Source organism: Stegostoma tigrinum, chromosome 2 (genome assembly GCF_030684315.1).
Source record: "Stegostoma tigrinum isolate sSteTig4 chromosome 2, sSteTig4.hap1, whole genome shotgun sequence".
NCBI classification, from domain to species: domain Eukaryota; kingdom Metazoa; phylum Chordata; class Chondrichthyes; order Orectolobiformes; family Stegostomatidae; genus Stegostoma; species Stegostoma tigrinum.
This window is the reverse complement of record NC_081355.1, coordinates 35,305,573-35,324,889: the sequence shown is the minus strand read 5'-3', so window position 1 is coordinate 35,324,889 and position 19,317 is coordinate 35,305,573. Positions and strand designations below refer to the sequence as shown.

The 19,317-nt window shown below is 41.1% G+C and overlaps 1 protein-coding gene across 7 annotated transcripts in view; it reads left to right on the top strand.

Annotated features, from left to right (window-relative positions):
- LOC125463953 (F-actin-uncapping protein LRRC16A-like) overlaps positions 1-19,317 on the top strand; it is a 397,615-nt gene that overhangs the window by 310,522 nt on the left and 67,776 nt on the right. For all 7 annotated transcript variants that reach the window (XM_059653386.1, XM_059653380.1, XM_059653379.1 and 4 more), the window contains exons 27-29: positions 1,953-2,128; positions 5,671-5,758; positions 13,369-13,518. In XM_059653386.1, the coding sequence (XP_059509369.1) occupies positions 1,953-2,128; positions 5,671-5,758; positions 13,369-13,518 (414 nt within the window). The remainder of the gene's footprint in view (positions 1-1,952; positions 2,129-5,670; positions 5,759-13,368; positions 13,519-19,317) is intronic.

Here is a 19,317-nt window from a genome sequence, read left to right as displayed (position 1 = left end):
ATTTTGTACAAATTCCTGAAATTCATACACCACATTATTCACAATTTGGCTTCCCCACTCTGTATGTAGATTAAAGTCATCCAATGATTACTGTAACATCCTTGTTGTATGCATCTTTAATTCCCACCATACCACCACTGGTTGGAGGCTCAAGACAACTGTACAAATGTTTTCCAATCCTTGTTGCTTCTTTGTTCCACTCACAAATTCGTATCTCTATTTTTTTCTATAATATCCTTAATCACAATTGCATGAATTTAATTTTTCACTAACAGTGCGATCCCACCTTTTCCTTTTTTGTGGGTCCTCCTTAAAGATCAATCAGTAAAAGAAAATGAAGTCACCATTGCCTTACTGGACAATAGGGCTGCTGTTTTGTTAGAGAGACACAACTGGTTTAACCTGAGGGTCAACACACCTTAGATGAAAGCAGAGATTGAGAAGGTGAATCCTTCATGATAGCCTCAGCTATTCAAATCATGCTGTTAGTGTCACTCTGCATTGCAAACCTGCCATCCAGCTGGAAATATCTTAGAGGGGGAGATGTACTGGGAGTTCCTGCACTATTTGCTCAGTGCTTTTATTCTAACAGTTGAACATTTAACTTTCTGCTTACACGCTGTCTTCCTAACAGTATGACCACTTCACTGTATATGCTATCCACACAGATCTCATCTTTGCAGGTACTTCAGTGATTCCTGCCTCCACTTAACCTCTGAAGCAATGTAAACACCAAACCTGGAGAGTAGGGCCTTAGGACTGCTGTCTCTCATTAGACAGAGGTGACTGGTGTTGAGTTTAACCTGACAGTCACTGTGCCTTAAGTGAGGGCTGAGGTTGAGAAGTCGGAACCTTCATACTGACCCCAGTCAGTACAAGAATTGAACTCATACTGTTGGCATCACTCTGCATCCCAAACTAGCTGTCCAGAAAACTCAGCTAACTGATCCCTCAAGGAGATTTTTTATTATGTTGCCAGCAGGCAACTATTACAGAATAACTGATTCTGTTTCAAGATAATGACTAAATTACTAAACATAAAGTTGTTGAATAAAATGCGCCACATTATATGTATCATGGCGTTTTGATACTGTATCTAGGTTCATGAAACAATGAATGTAGAGATAGAATCAACAATTGGATCAAATACATTTTGGTGTTCTGATTTAGGATTTATTTACCAATGATACAACTACACTAAATAACTCCTCCCAAATTCTTCCATCACATGCAATTCAAACAGGATTCAACAAACAAGTAGGGAATATTGTGTAAGTAGCACTGAATTGTTTGAGCCCTGAGAGTTGTGTATATTCCACAGGTACATGATCACTCTCCACAAAGAATGATGTACTGATTCACTTTTGCTGAGATCAATTTTCTTATAGGTTTGGCATTTGTTGTCCATGCTTAATTGCCCAGATGGCAGTTAAGAGTCAGCTCATTGCTGTGGGTCTATAATCACAAGCAGGCAAGATCAGGTAAATACAGAACTTCCTTCCCTGAAGGACATGGCTGATTCGATTGTAATGAGAGTTTGGTTGACACTTTTTTAAAACTCAGCTAATATTTTTAGGAAATATTACAGAAGGGAACTTGGAATACTGTGCTTTCCCTGATATAAGACTGAATCAAGTGATAGGTGTGATCTCTTTTGCAAAAAGAAGGCTGTGCAGATCAATTATTCTGATGTTTGTTTATTTATTTATGGACTTTTGTTTTAAAGAATTTCCTCAACCTTAATGGGTGATTTCTTAATTGATGGAGCTTTGGATTTTGTCCCTTATGTATCTAGTTCAAACATGTGCCTCATTAGCTTGCCTTTACTTATATTTCAGCTTGCTCTTTATTTATTTAAATATTAGTGTTGGTTCCACTTGACTGTAGTGCTTTCTTTATACATTAAAAATTAAGTCCTTCTGCTTTTGAATTTTTCCTTTCTTGCCTTATAGACTATGTTGGAGTCCATGGTGGATGCAGCTGAGGGACTGTGTCCTCATGTAATGAGAAAAGCCCATCTACGCCAGGATTTAATAGAGGCCAGCACAGAGAAAGTCTCCATTCCCCGGACGTTTGTCAAAAATGTTCTACTTGAGCAATCAGGCATCGATATTCTGAACAAAATTAGGTATTTTAATGTTTAATTGTATTGTAAATTGTAATCATAATTTTCCTAGCTTATTAAGAATAAGCTTCAAATTATAGGACCAATTCAGGCTTTAAATTCAAAGTGACTTCATTTTTAAATCCAGCCTTTCTGATAGAACCACTGATCTATTATTATACTTGAACACAGATTATAAGTTCATAATGTTCTGTTTTCTTTGCTAATGGTGTGAATTTGCTGTGTGTACTAATCTAAATCGTGTAAAAATTGGTAAACATCATCATTAATTGCAGAAGTTGAAGAGTTGATACAAAGTGCTCAATTTTCACACATGGGGAGGAACCTTTTGGTGCTTTTTTAATCCTGTGGGCAGTCGCATCTAAGGCAGTCATGTGAGTTCCATTGATTTGGCAATCTAACATTAATGAGTGGTTGATTGCTGGGCTCCTTGCTGAGATATTTGTGTCATTGTTAGCCATGGGTGAGGTGTCGGAAGATCGAAGAGTGGTTAATGTAGTGCCATTATTTAAGAACGTTGGTAAGGAAAGGCCCTGGAACTATAGACCAGTGAGCCTGACATCAGTGGTGGGGATGTTGTTGAAGGGAATTCTAAGGGACATGATTTACATGTATTTGGGAAGGCAAGGACTGATTAAGGATAGACAAACATGGCATTATGCTTGGGAAATTGTGTCTCACTAACTTGATTAAGTGTTTTGAAGAATTACTAAAGAAGACTTATGAAGGTAGAGCAGTAGACATTGAATATGTGGACTTTAAGGCATTTGGTAAGGTTCTGCATGGTAGACTGGTGCAAAGTTAGATCACGTGACATCCAAGGAGAACTAGCTATTTGGATACAAAATTGGGTTCATGGCAAGAGATTGAGGGTGGTGGTGGAGACTTGTGGTGGTTTGTTAGACAGGAGACTTCAAGGATCAGCGATGAAGTCACTACTTTTCGTTATTTATATAAATCATTTGGATGTGAACATAGGAGGAATGGTTAGTAAGTTTGCAAATGACATCAAAATTGGTGATATAGTGGACAATGAAGAAGGCTATCTCAGAGTACAACAGGACCTTGATCAGATGGGCTGAGCTGTGGCAGATGGAGTTTAATTTAGATAAATGAGAGGTGCTGCATTTTGGTAAGTCACATCAGGACAGGACTTATACATTTAATGGTAGAGCTCTAGGGAGTGTTGGTGAGCAAAGAGACCTTGGGTGCAGGTTCATAGTTCCTTGAAGGTGGAGTCGCGGATAGACAGTAGTGTCGAAAGAGTTTGGTATGCTTGCCTATTTTAATCAGAACATTGTGTACAGGATTTGGAATGTCATGTTGCAGCTGTACAGGATATTGATTAGGCCACTTTTGTAATATTGCATTCAGTTCTGGACTTGCTGCTTCAGGTAAAATGATGATAAACTTGAAAGGGTTCAGAAAATATTTACAAAGATGTTGCTGGACTTGGAGGGTTTGTGCTATAGGGGGAGTCTAAGTAGGCTGGGGCTATTTTTCCTGGGGGTTCAAAGGCTGACAGGTGACCTTGTGGGGATTTATAAAATCATGAGGGCCATGGATAGGGTGAATAGTCAAGGTCTTTTATTTCTTGCCAGGGTAAGAAGCCCAAAACTAGAAGGGAAAGGCTTAAAGGGGACCGGAGAGGCAACTTTTTCATGCAGAGGGTGCTGCTTGCGTGAAATGGGCTGCCAAAGGAAACGTTGGAAGCTGGTGCAATTACAACATTTGAAAGACATCTGGATGGGTATATGAATAGGAAGGGTACTGAATTTTACGACACCCCACCAGTCTGCCAAGCTTGAAAATTACCTGTTAATTCCTATTTTCATTTTTTTGTCCCTTTAATCAATCCTCTGTGCACCCCTTATCTTTTGTAGCAATTTATAATTTAGCACCTCATCAAATTGCTTTCACAAATCTAACTAAACACACTAAATCCACTGGCCCCCAAAATGTACGCTGGTAATATTTTGATCTTTTTCTCAAGGAACATAGACTTCACTGGTGAGGTCAGTAATTATCGCAAATCTATTCCAAAACCTTAGAATTGTCACCTATTCCAAATTACTGTTGAACTAAGTGTCTTGCTACGACATTTTCAGGGGGGAGTTAAGAGTCAGCCACATTGCTATGGGTGTAGAGTTGCATTGTACCAGTCCAGGTAAGGACAGCAGATTTCCATCCTGAAATGTCGTGAGCAAACCTTTAGCTATCAACAGTAGTCTAAGGGTCACCGTTACCAAGATTAGCTTTTCTTTCATTTTAATTCCAAATATATTGAATTTAAATTTCATAAGCTGCAATGGTGCAATTTGAACCCATGCTGCTGTAAGATAGACTGGGATCCTGAAATAATCGTCCAGTGACATTGCCAGTCTGCCAGTGCCTTCCATTAACATCTTCAAAATAAAGCAAATTGGCTAGTCAACTGATTACATAATGATATTTTGAAATACACTTTTTTATAAAGCAATATGTGTGAAGTAAATGGCCTTTACTAAATTCATACTTTATTTTTGTTCCTTTAGAAAATGTCTGCTTTCACATTGGCATTTAGGAATCAGGTTCATGAACAGGCCATAACGTTCTGCCTTATTATATTTTGGTCCCTCAAGCTGCAATTGTGCTATCCTGTTAACTACATTTGTTGCATTTTTTATAATCTCATTTACATATTTTTCATGTTCATTAAATATCCAAATGATATCCAAATCGTTTATGATTTGGGAAGTGTAATAGATTATATCTGAAAGAAAAGCTTTAAAATCTGTCTTTTTATTGAATTAGTATTCTTTAATATTAGTTTAAATGACTGCAACAGTTACTGTTCAGGGTTTAAGACTGAGGATGTATTTACAGCCCTCAGGTTGTGGATTTTGTATGTCAGTAAAGGAAACGATTGCTTTTGACTAGGGCAAGCAATATGAATAATTTCATTTCAATCCTAAGGTATCAGCTCACTTAAGGATACATACATAGCTATTAACAGTTGAATAGTTCAGATGATAAAGCCATTGAACAAAAGAAATCCTGAGGAAAAGTTAGTGTTTTGCATGGTTCAACCAAGTCTCTCTGAAGTATAATTTATATCTTTGTTTCAAATCAGTCCAGTATCATTATGGCAGAGACTTCAAAAAGCATAATACAAGAATCTTATTTAAATGTATTATTTTGATTTGTTAGATTTTTTTTAAAAAGGGCATATTTGTTCTGATACGTGCAGGCACCTCTCGGATTGAACCCCACCTGCTTTTTAAAAAAAAAGAGACTGATCATCTGCCTAAATCATGAAGTAAATCGGTCTGGGCAGCTTCACGTAGTTTAAGGAGGAAGTTTTTTTTTCTAATTTCAGTCTGTCCACCTCAAATGTGCTTGAATTAATGAAAATGCTTATGAATGTGGATGGAGGTCTACTTGAATTTAGCTTAGAATAAAGAGCATGGCATAATAAAATATTTCTGGTTAAGCGCAATGCATTTTGCTTTAGGTTGCAGAAGGTTCCTTTGACTATGTTGCTGCTTCTTTCCATTTTCATGCAGTGAGGTCAAGCTAACTGCGGCATCGTTTCTGTCTGACCATATTGTAGATGAAATTTTAGAAGCACTTTCAAGCTCACAACATAAACTGGTAAGTGAGAGAACTGTAATGTTTGTGTTTATTTGGCACATATTTATCTGATATGTAGTGAAGTAACATGTAGGAACTTGCAAATTTGCACACAGGACAAGAAAAAAGTATTTAAAGCAAGATCTGAAAATAATTCTGTCTGTTAGTATTGCAAATGATTTAACTATTCTTCACTCCAATAAATTTTATGCTTCTTTAAAGTGAGAATATGAAACCAGGGAATTAGAGACCAGTTAGCCTGCCATCTGTTACTGGGAAATTTCTAGAGTCTATAATTAAGGATAAGCTGGCTGAACAGCTTGAAAATGTTCAGCTGATCAAAAAGTGTCAACATGAATCTATAACAAGGAGGTCACGTCTAATAAATCTGATTCAATCTTCTGAAGATGTGAGCTGTGGATGTCATTTTCAGATTTCCAGAAGATATTTGACAATGTCCTTTGTAAGAGACTTGGCTACAGTTGAAATTTATGATATTAAAAACAAATAACCTGTTTAGAAAATTAACTAAATGAAAGGCGATGGAGGCTTGGGATATTGGATAGGCACTGCAATTGACAATGTGAAGAGTAGTGTTCCACAAGGATCTGTGTTGGGACATCAACTATTCATCGTATTAATTAACAACTTAGACGATAAAAGACACATTTCCAAAATGGCCAAAGCCACAAAATTAGTACTACCTGCAAGCAGTGTTGATGGAAGCATAACAGTTCAGAGATAGTAGCCTGGATCTTCCAGTCAGAGGCCAGGAATGCCCTAAAAGATTTGCATCAGGTGCTTTCAGAAGTACTGAAATAATGATTATGAAGTTTAAATCTCCAAGGACGATTACCCAGCATATTGAAATCTTTGAGAAAGCTCCCACCTCTTGAGTTAGAGGTGGACGCTTTCAAGGGTTCCAACCTATTCGCCTTTTATAGTTACCCAGGAAAGTTAAAGGATTAAACACCTTGGGAATTATAGTGATGAATGGTGTCCCTGCTCTCCCACAGATTCACTGAAACCCAAAACACACTCTCTGATTGGCAAACCTTGCACAAGCACCTAACTGATCATACCCCATGTACACCTGACACCTGAACCTTATTGTCTCTTCCATTTACCTTCCAGCTGTGCCCATCATCTCCCTGTCAGTCTACTCCCTCACCACTTGCCAACTTGCACCCTTAGACACTGGGCACCCAGCCCCTCTCCCTTTTAAACTGTCTTTGTAACCTTTCAACATTTTACTTACTATTGCTTTAAAAAGGGGGCCTTCATCAAATATTAGTTTGGAAAATCCTGGAATGCTAAGTGTGCAACATTTTTGGCTGAAAATATGGATACTGAATCAGAGCAGAGGATTTGAGTTATGGTTAGATTAGGACTAGAAGGGATTGCCCAAAACTTTCCAGACTTTCCAGGAGTGATATTAGGAAACAATTTTCAGGTGAAAGTTTGGAAATCACTTCTGAATTGATGGTTAATTGTAAAATTTTAGTTTTAAAAGTTTATCAATTTTTATTATGTGAATGTATTGAGGGATATAGGGCAAAATTGTATAAACAAAGTTAGTTTGTGGATTAGCCATAATGTCTCTGAGTGACAAAACAAGCTCACGGGACTCAATGGCTTACTACTATTCTGATATTCCTATCAAAATATGGCTATAAATAATCACTTTCTTTCCTACTCCACATCCAGTTTTTACATGTAATCAATATAGTTAAATTTAACACTATCTCATGCTGCCAAACCAGTGGAAAGTTAGACTATTTATCCTGGCTATTTTATCTTGAAGAAATTCTGTAGCATGGAATAAAATAGCATAGAGTCATAGAAGAAAATACAATGGAAAGCAATTGTGGCAGTATTTGCTCTTTGCTAGAACAATTCAGAATTAATCTTGTCTGTCCTTTTGCAATAGCATTATTTGACCCTGCTTCAAATATTTAATCACTTTTCTCTTCAAAAGTGCACTGATTTCTTTTGCAATCATTCTCTCTTCAAAATTAGTACATGCTCCAACAACCCTCTGTCAAAAGTAATTTGCTAACGACTCTGCTTACTGTTTTAGTAAAATCAAGTGTCCACAGTCACTGACACTCAAAACAGAGGAACTAAGCTTTACCAACTCATCTTTGTGTCATTTGCAAACTTGGCAACAATGCCCTCAGTTTCTTCATTGATTGATTGTTAATGTATAACATAGTTTCAGTGTCAATACTGAGCCCTGTGGAACTTCATTGGTCACCAGCTGCCATCCTGTAAAAGACCCTTTTATCTGTACACTCTGCCTTATGCTAGTCAGCCAAAAGAGAAATCATAGTGTCTTGGAGGTAGCGGTAACATTGGAGGAGAAGCTGCCATTTGCATCAGCATCAAAAACAATATTGAAACCAACAGTGAAAGAACAATATTCAAATAGGCCTGAAAGAATTTTGCATAATCAAGGACCCAGTATGCAGAATTGCAGTTGTGATTCTTAATTGAATGAAGAGTTTGAGTACGATATGATTTAAGGACGTCACTGAATTGGCAAAATTTCTTTGTCATGAAGATTGACAACAGGTGGACTACACCTAGTAGTACTAGTGATATCAGTTAAAAATCTTATAAACCACAGTTTCCATTTCTGTTTCCAAGTTACAGTTCATTGTTGGGCATTGTTCGATAAAGTGATGCTGTGCCATTTCTACCAACTGTTATCAATTTACACATTTCAATTCTGACAGTTTAACTGAAGTAATTCAACCTGTCTAACAACATGTTGGAATAATTTTGATTTTAGCTCCACGCTTTTTGAAGTTTTACTGAGATTGTATTGACCAGGTTGCTGATACTTTGCCCACAACTTCTGTCGTACATAATGAGGTTTGAGTTTTTGTTGCCAGCGAGGAATTGTACAACCTAACGGCAATTCCATTTTTATGTAACTTCAAAAGCAGCAGACACTTTCATGAGTATCTTCTTTGCATGAAGGTATGACATGTTGAAAGTACCATTTTGTGCTGTATATTTAGATATTGATCAAAATGTAAAGGATCTAAACTGTTTTAAGAAGAATATTAAATTAACTTCAGAGTTCTAGGAACATGGAGGCACCATTAGGGAGGAATGCCATGGTGCACAAAATGCTACAAGACGCAAAAAGCATTTGAGCTGGGAATATTAACTAATTGAGTTAAGTTTAAAATATTAAGTTAAGGTTGTGGTAATGAAGAAAATAATAAATGTCAACTAGAGTTGGTGTGATATATAAATGTGCACAAAAGTGTGATAGAATTGATGAACTACAGGTGCAAGTAGCATTGTAGAAGTATTTTTTTCTATTCATTTGTGGGATGTGGGTGTCACTGGCTGGCCAGCATTTCTTGCCCATCCCTAGATGCCCTTGAAGGTGGTGGTGAGCTGCCTTCTTGAACCGTTGCAGTCCTTCTGCTATGGGTTGATCCGCAATACTATTAGAGAGGGAATTCCAGGATATTGACCCAGCGACAGTGAAGGAGCGGCAATATATTTACAAGCCAGGGTGGTGAGTGACTTGGAGGGGAAATTGGAGGTGGTGGTGTTCCAATATATGTCATGCCCTTGTTCTTCCAGATGGAAGTGGCTTTGGGCTCGGTATGATGCTATGATTATAATGGAGGCTGGGTTCAAAGGAATGTATGACCAGTTATTATATATTCCCATTTATCAGGTGTTTTAGATTGGTAAGGGAAAAGGATTAGTAGTAGTGATTAAGGAGAATGTTGCTGTTCTGGAGATGGATGATGACCCAGCAGGGTCAAAGATAATTTTTTTGACAGAAGCTAAGAAATCAAAATGCCGAAATTGTATTGGTTAATGTAGTCTGTAGGCCAGAATAAAGTAGAAGAGATGTGGTGGAACAAATTTGAGAGAATATTACAGAAAAATGGAAGCATTACGTAATGGGGGACTTCAGTTATAAATTAGGTAACAGTAATATAAAGGGCAAAGAGGAATAAGTGTACCTAGAGTGCATTCTGGACAATTTCCCAGTCCATTGCAGCCCCCTCTAAAGGTCAAGATTATATTCCCATGAGGAGGGAATCCAGAGATGCCTGGATAACAAGAGAAATAGATAAAGAAGAATAAGATATTAAGTCAGATGAATCAAAGAAAAGAGGCAGAGAGAGTATATGAAGAGGCTTAGAGCTAACATGAAAAGAAATCCACAAGGCATATAAACAGTTAAAGGAAGAGCCAGGCCTTATGGGTACCAAATAGGGATTTACATATGATAGTAGAGGGCATGGCCAAGGAATTACTTTTAACACATTTACTTATAGAAGAAACTATAGCACTGTACAGTGTTAAAGAAGATGTAGTTCAGACACTTTGTTTTAACTAACGTGTTTGGCTTTGGTTACACTGACTGGAGGTAGAACTGATAAACATCGGTGCACAAAGTGAGAGTAGAAATTATGAAGGCACTGGCCGTAACTTTTCAGTTTCCCTTAGACTCAGAGATGGTGCCAGAGGATTGAAGAATTTTGCATGTTAAAACGGTGGAAAGCTAAACACAGTGAGTACTGGCCCGTTAGTCTAGCGCCTCTTAGGAAATGTTTAAAATCAATAATTTAGGTCAATAATAGTCAGGTGGACAAATGTGACCTAACTAAGGAAAAGCAACATGGATTTTTCGGGGCAGATTGCATTTAACTAACCTGTTGGGTTCTATAATGCAGGTCATGCTGTTGATATGTTATACACCAAGTTTCAAAAGGTACTTGAAATCGAGTCACATCAGATTTTGAACATAGTTCATAGAGTAGAAGGGACTTTAGCAACATTGATGTGAAAATGGCTACGGAACAAGGAACAACAAGTGGTTAATAATTGTTTTTCTAACTGAGGAAGTTTTGTAGCAGACTCTTCCATGGGTCTATGATCTAACCCCTTCTGTTCCTGATTTCTGTTAGGTACCTTGGCCTTGGTGTGCAGTGTGATTTTATTTTGTTGTAACATGTATCAAGATCTAGTGAAAAATGTTACAGCCTACCACCTTAAAGTTTGGAATCATTGTGAACTTTGAGGAGTATAATCATAGAATCCCTACAGTGTGGTAACAGGCCTTCAGCCCAACAAGCTCACATCAATCCTTTGAATAGCATCCTACCCAGACCCATCCCCCCCACTTCTTTTCCTTGTAACTCATCTAATCTACATATCTGTCAACACTGTGGACAATTTAGCATGGCCAGTCTGCCTAACCTGCACATCTTTGGACTGTGGGTGGAAACTGGAGCACCTGGCAGAAACCCACACAGACACGGGGTCTCTACACAGACAAGTGCCCAAGGCAAGAATTGAACTTGGATCCCTGGTGCTGTGAGGCAGCAGTGTTAACCACTGAGCCACCGTAGAACTTTAAACGGTCAGGAGCAAGTTAATGGAATGGCTGGTCAAGTAATAGCATAAATTAAATGCAAAGAAATGTAATGTGATTTATCTTGGTAGGGAGATAGGATCTAACATTAAAATTATGGTTCTAGAGAAGTACAAGAGTAGAGCAGCCTGTATGTATAAGTAATAATGGAAACTGCAGATGCTGGAGAATCCAAGCTAACAAAGTGTGAAGCTGGGTGAACACAGCACAGGTACTCCTGAGATGCTGCTTGGCCTGCTGTGTTCATCCAGCTTCACACTTTGTTATCCTGTATGTATAAGTACTCCAGTTGTGGAAATGGTAGGATAGATACAGATTGCAGCTAATAAAACATGCATCCTAGGCTTGCTTCATAAGTACAGAAAGCACAAAAGCAGGAAGTTTGTTGTAAATGTTTATAGAGCATTGGTTTGGCTTTATCTGGAGTATTGCATCCTAATCTGGGCACCATCCGTTGGGCAGATGTGATGCCATTGGGACAAGTACAGAAAAGAGTTATGAGAACGGTTCCAAACTGAAGAACTTTAGTTTCGTGGATCAAAGAATTTTGACTGGTTTCCTTTGGAGAAATTTGAGAGCGAATTTGATCGAGGTACCCAAAGTCATGATGGGTCTGGACATTGTGGAGGGTGAAAAACAGTTTGAGTTGGTATAAAGAGTTAGAACCAGAGGTAACAGATAGAAGGTGGTTAGGATCTGGAATACATTGGTTGAGACTGTGATGGAACTAAATCTTGATCAAGACATTAACTTAGAACTTGACTTATGAATTGTGCAAAGAGGTCAAGGACCCTCACGAATTGCAAGATCACAACGTTTTCAGCATAGGATTTGGCTTGGCACATCTATACTAGCTCTCTGAAGAAACAATTAATTTAGTGCCATTCCCGCAACCAGGAACCACATGGCAGGAGCTGAATGTGCAGGCTGCATCCTGCAGGAACGGTGGATCAAGAGTGGGCTGGAGAATTCAGGTCGGGCAGTCTTGATCACTAGATCTTGATACACGTTACAACAAAATAGAATCACACTGCACACCAAGGCCGAGGTACCTAACAGAAATCAGGAACAGAAGAGGTTAGATCATAGACCCATGGAAGAGTCTGCTACAAAATGACTTAAGAGATTCCAACTTTCCTTTCTACTGCCAGAGTCCCGCTCCGGGCTGCCCGGCCCTCACCCTGCCTCCGCCGGAGTCCCGCTCCGGGCTGCCCGGCCCTCGCCCTGCCTCCGCCGGAGTCCCGCTCCGGGCTGCCCGGCCCTCGCCCTGCCTCCGCCGGAGTCCCGCTCCGGGCTGCCCGGCCCTCGCCCTGCCTCCGCCGGAGTCCCGCTCCGGGCTGCCCGGCCCTCGCCCTGCCTCCGCCGGAGTCCCGCTCCGGGCTGCCCGGCCCTCGCCCTGCCTCCGCCGGAGTCCCGCTCCGGGCTGCCCGGCCCTCGCCCTGCCTCCGCCGGAGTCCCGCTCCGGGCTGCCCGGCCCTCGCCCTGCCTCCGCCGGAGTCCCGCTCCGGGCTGCCCGGCCCTCGCCCTGCCTCCGCCGGAGTCCCGCTCCGGGCTGCCCGGCCCTCGCCCTGCCTCCGCCGGAGTCCCGCTCCGGGCTGCCCGGCCCTCGCCCTGCCTCCGCCGGAGTCCCGCTCCGGGCTGCCCGGCCCTCGCCCTGCCTCCGCCGGAGTCCCGCTCCGGGCTGCCCGGCCCTCGCCCTGCCTCCGCCGGAGTCCCGCTCCGGGCTGCCCGGCCCTCGCCCTGCCCCCGCCGGAGTCCCGCTCCGGGCTGCCCCCGCCGGAGTCCCGCTCCGGGCTGCCCCCGCCGGAGTCCCGCTCCGGGCTGCCCCCGCCGGAATTCTCCAGCCCGCTCTTGATCCACCGTTCCTGCAGGACTCAGCCTGCACATTCAGCTCCTGCCATGTGGTTCCTGGTTGCAGGAATGGCACTAAATTAATTGTTTCTTCAGAGAGCTAGCATAGATGTGCCAAGCCAAATCCTATGCTGAAAACGTTGTGATCTTGCAATTCTTGAGGGTCCTTGACCTCTTTGCATAATCCATAAATCAAGTTCTAAGTTAATGACTATATAAATTGGTGTTAGGTTTGAATATTTGTCCGTTAGTAATATATTTAGTTGTAATATCATTATCGAGCACAAAATCACCTAAAGGAAGGACAACAAAAAATATTTTGCGAGAGCTATGTTTTTTTTTGCTGATCATTTTTCCTACACAGGCCAACCATTTAACAAAACGTGGAAAGCCACTACCACGCCAGGAGTCCACAGAAATAGAGGTATTGGAAGAGAAACCTACAAAGCGCCTTGCTGTCACTGCTGAGGAACTGACCGAATTGGAGAGGCTAGAAGAGCTTGACACCTGCATGGTAAGTTTGACTGTAGGGTAATATTTAAACTCCAAGTTTCAAAATGTATATCCCAAAGAAAATCATAACCAAATTTCTTTTGATTTAAAAGAAATGAACTTAGGATAAAAAGTTATATGTGAAAACTATTTCCCTTATGTAAGTATACTAATACTATTATTTAACGTCAGAACATAAACTAATTTTCCATGTTTAATGTTTTGTTTTTGTAACTAAAGAAACAGCGAATACAGTGTGTTTATCTATTCACCTTGTATGAATAAGAGACTGCTGTTTATTTATATCAGCAGGAACAGCTAAATAACAAAACATTCCCACAAGGCTCTTTGTCTGTGTAGACTTGGAACAGTATTTAAAACAGACCAGCGTTAACAGCATGAAATGTGTGTTTCAAAAACAGTGTCAAAATTAACAGAACTCCCAACCTTTGAGTTTGATGGTGTACACATCACCAAAATTTCACAACCACATCCAGTAGGTTTTCCAAGCAGCAAAACCTACTGTGTGTATTAATAAAAGAAAGCTAATGTGTCTCTTAATCAGAGCATTAGTTAGTGCAGATTGCAGAATCAAAGCACATAGTAGTTTGTCATGGACACAGATGGAGTGAAACCTCTAAATTTCATTCCCTTATGTCTGTACTCAATGTGACGTAATTTTTAATAAGGTTGTTACATGTTCCTGAACCTCCATTAGTGTGTTGTCACTTAAAAAGGGAGCAGCACTAGACTTTCATGGAAGTAGACTTGGTTTATTATTATTCAGGATACCTCTATCACTTTTTAAAGCACACAATACATGTCCAAGAATGAAGTGCACTAATACAAATGTTTACACGAAAGCAGAATAGTTAACAGTTCACATTGCTTTGAAAGTTTAATGAAAGAGAGTGATTTTCCCACTCTGGAATTGAAGCTCAAATGATTGGCATCAAATCTGGGTTTTTGGATAACACGATTTCATGATCAGAGCACTTTCAATCATGTGATGAATGGCTATTGATGCTTATTGAAAAGAAAATGACGATCTGTCATACTAACAAAATAGCATTTTTTTGTCAGTTTGAATTATAGCAATATAGTAGGCTATTCAGTCTGTCCTTGCATTGAGTACATTATGGTGATTTTATCTTAACTCTATATTTAGATTTTATTCCATGGACACTGATTCATCAAGGTGAAGAATGTTAACTGTAAAGGTCGTTACTTTTCTCCCAACTTCTGAGATTGATTAATGCTTTATGTTCATTTTTACGCTATAACAACATATATTTATGTCACACTTTGTTGTAATCAAGTGTCCCACATCATAGGAGTGTGAAAATCATCTCTAGACACTTAAGAGCTCTAAGAGTGATGAAGGATGCTGTCCAATTCAATAGTGTTGTTTTCCCTTTTGAAATCAGTATCACTGTTCATTACTGCTAATGAACAGTGGTTGAGTTTTGAATTCAGTTTCTTGTAATAATATGTCCAGCTAAGTATGTAATAATTTCTAGGCCATCTCGGCTGAAGTTTACACAAATCACTTAGCCTCGCTATAATATTTGTGTGGGGGGCATATGAATTACATCTGCACCCAATGTTTCACATATCTGGGGCTAGATGTTCAATCCAAGTTCAGAAACCCGTTTCTCAAATCATTTTCTGGGTCCTGACCCTAAATTGAATCTGTGATGCTGGTATGATGTTATTTTGGCATGGAAAGCATGTGATTGCATCAGAGGGAAGGTTGATTGCAGTGCTTAAAGGCAAACAACAACTATGATACATCCTTGCTATTGCTTTGCAGAATGGAGCAGATCAATAAATCCACAGAAATCTAGTGTCAGTAATTTTCAAATTGCCTGCATACTAATGAGGTTTGAAAGCACACAGCACCTTCATGGTTGTTATCATTGAATAAGGTATTTAGTCTGGTAATACCATACAATAATGGTCCATGAAAGCAGCCAAATTGTAGATTGGTAGCTTTGTGATGCTGTTGATGAATTGCTGTGTTTTTCTGTTACGATCATTCATCAGCCATGTCACAGAATGTCTCTCAGCATCACTATTTACAGTTCAACATTTGTATGCACCAGACCCCAGTCTCCACTGTGAAAAGCTCCTTCTGGCTCTCTCTAGCCCAGTAACCTTTTGAAAGAACTGTATGGGCAGTTAAGTAGAGAAGAGGGTATTGGCTCCCGCCCACTATTACCAACTGACTTAGCAGTACATCCCAAAATCATCGAAAGACTGGCATTTTATCGGGAGCACTGTTTTCAAAATTCACCTGCACCTGACTTCGTCTCCACATTTATTGGAATGTTCAGTCCCTGAAATCTTAACAGTGCATGTTTTCTAATACCGTGACCAGGGGTGGCCACAGTTGGTATTCCTAGGACTAATTGCATTCTCATTGGACTAATTTTTCTACATTGTTTGAGTTTGCTCAGATTTCTGTTCAAACCTAGTTGCATATTTCCAAACATAGCATTTTTTGTGAATCAGTAGCTCTGGTTGGCATTTTAAACCTATCTGCATTTAATAACATGCTTTGACGTACTTAGCAGTGGTTTATTACGATTACAGCAAACAGGTTAATCAAAAAAATGTTTGTAAGAGCCTATCACCTGTGAGTAACCTGATTTTAAATATCTGAAAATGGCTTTTCACAACATAATTAGAGCCTTTGCTAGTTACATTGATGCAAAATAGTCAGTCTCTCACCAAATTAAAGGAAAATAGTAATTTAAAACTTGTAAAAGATGCATCAGTTTAAGACTGTTTCTGAAAGCCTGAAAACATGTACATTTAATCGATAACAAGGTGTAGAGCTGGTTGAACACAGCAGGCCTAACAGCATCAGAGGAGCAGGAACGCTAACGTTTCGGGCCTAGACCCTTTTTCAGAAATGGGGGAGGGGAAGGACATACTGAAATAAATAGGGAGAGAGCGGGAGGCGGATAGAAGATGGATAGAGGAGAACATAGGTGGAGAGGAGACAGACCGGCCAAAGAGGCGGGGATGGAGCCAGTAAAGGTGAGTGTAGGTAGGGAGCAGATAGGTCAGTCCAGGGAGGACGGACAGGTCAAGGGAGTGGGGTGAGGTTAGTTGGTCGGAGATGGGGGTGGGGCCTGAGGTGGGAGGAGGGGATAAGCGGGAGGACAGACAGGTTAGGGAGGTGGGTGCAAGCTGGGCTGGTTTTGGGATGCGATGGGGAGAGGGGAGATTTTGAAGCTTGTGAAATCCACATTGATACCATTGGGCCGCAGGGTTCCCAAGTGGAATATGAGTTGCCGTTCCTGCAACCTTCAGATGGCATCATTGTGGCACTGCAGAGGCCCAGAATGGACATGTCATCTATGGAATGGGAGGGGGAAGTTGAAGTGGTTCACGACTGGGAGGTGCAGTTGCCCAGTGCGAACCAAGCACAGAAAACCTACGCTTCGTTCGCACTAAACAACTGCACCTCCCAGTCACAAACCACGTCACCTCCCCCTTGCATTCCTTAGATGACATGTCCATCCTGGGCCTCCTGCAGTGCCACAACGATGCCACAAGAAGGTTGCAGGAACAGCAACTCATATTCTGCTTGGGAACCCTGCAGCCCAATGGTATCAATGTGGACTTCACAAGCTTCAAAATCACCCCCCCATCACATCCCAAAACCAGCCCAGCTTGTCCCAGCCTCCCGAGCCTGTCCTTCCTCCCGCTTATCCCCTCCTCCCACCTCAATCCCTACCCCCATCTCCTACCTACTAACTTCATCCCATCCCCTTGACCTGTCCGTCCTCCCTGGACTGACCTATCTGCTCCCTACCTCCCCACCTACACTCACCCTTTACTGGCTCCATCCCCACTTCTTTGACCAATCTGTCTTCTCTCCACCTGTCTTCTCTATCCATCCTCTATCCGTCTCCTGCTCTACCCCTATTTATTTCAGAACCCCCTTCCCCTGCCCCATTTCTGAAGAAGGGTCTAGGCCCGAAACGTCAGCCTTCCTGCTCCTCTGATGCTGCTTGGCCTGCTGTGTTCATCCAGCTCTACACCTTGTTATCTCAGATTCTCCAGCATCTGCAGTTCCTACTGTCTCTGAAACAATTAATCACAAATTGCAGTGGTAATTAGTTAGATTTAGGTGTCATAGTTTTGTGGTGAGGACCATTAGCATGACGAATTTTAAGCTTCTTCAAAAGCTCACAAGCACCTAACTTGAACTTGAGATTCCTGTGCTTTTGCATAGGCTTTGATTTTTTGGAAAAGCTACTGCAACCTAATGGAAGCCACAGACCTACATATCTTAGTTTGTAACAGACAGTTGCTCAAATTTTAATGTCAGTTGTCTAATGAAATAGCAGATTGTCCTGATGCCTTGTTAATAACATAGAACATAGAACAGTACAGCACAGAACAGGCCCTTCAGCCCACAATGTTGTGCCGACCATTGATCCTCATGGATGCACCCTCAAATTTCTGTGACCATATGCATGTCCAGCAGTCTCTTAAATGACCCCAATGACCTTGCTTCCACAACTGCTGCTGGCAACGCATTCCATGCTCTCACAACTCTCTGCGTAAAGAACCTGCCTCTGACATCCCCTCTATACTTTCCACCAACCAGCTTAAAACTATGACCCCTCGTGCTAGCCATTTCTGCCCTGGGAAATAGTCTCTGGCTATCGACTCTATCTATGCCTCTCATTATCTTGTATACCTCAATTAGGTCCCCTCTCCTCCTCCTTTTCTCCAATGAAAAGAGACCGAGCTCAGTCAACCTCTCTTCATAAGATAAGCCCTCCAGTCCAGGCAGCATCCTGGTAAACCTCCTCTGAACCCTCTCCAAAGCATCCACATCTTTCCTATAATAGGGCGCCCAGAACTGGACGCAGTATTCCAAGTGCGGTCTAACCAAAGTTTTATAGAGCTGCAACAAGATCTCACGACTCTTAAACTCAATCCCCCTGTTAATGAAAGCCAAAACACCATATGCTTTCTTAACAACCCTGTCCACTTGGGTGGCCATTTTAAGGGATCTATGTATCTGCACACCAAGATCCCTCTGTTCCTCCACGCTGCCAAGAATCCTATCCTTAATCCTGTACTCAGCTTTCAAATTCGACCTTCCAAAATGCATCACCTCGCATTTATCCAGGTTGAACTCCATCTGCCACCTCTCAGCCCATCTCTGCATCCTGTCAATGTCCCGCTGCAGCCTACAACAGCCCTCTACACTGTCAACGACACCTCCGACCTTTGTGTCGTCTGCAAACTTGCTGACCCATCCTTCAATTCCCTCATCCAAGTCATTAATAAAAATTACAAACAGTAGAGGCCCAAGGACAGAGCCCTGTGGAACCCCACTCACCACTGACTTCCAGGCAGAATATTTTCCTTCTACTACCACTCGCTGTCTTCTGTTGGCCAGCCAATTCTGTATCCAAGCAGCTAAGTTCCCCTGTATCCCATTCCTCCTGACCTTCTGAATGAGCCTTCCATGGGGAACCTTATCAAATGCCTTACTGAAGTCCATATACACCACATCCACAGCTTGACCCTCATCAACCTTACTAGTCACATCCTCAAAAAACTCGATAAGGTTTGTAAGGCATGACCTACCCCTCACAAAGCCGTGTTGACTGTATTTGATCAAGCCATGCTCTTCCAGATGGTCATAAATCTTATCCCTCAGAATCCTTTCTAACACCTTGCAGACTTTGTGCTTCTGTAGAGATATTTTGAGTTGTATCCATCTGTGTTTTATTGAGCTTACAAAGCCAGAGAAAAGCTAATTCCTGGTAATATAACTGCTCCCACT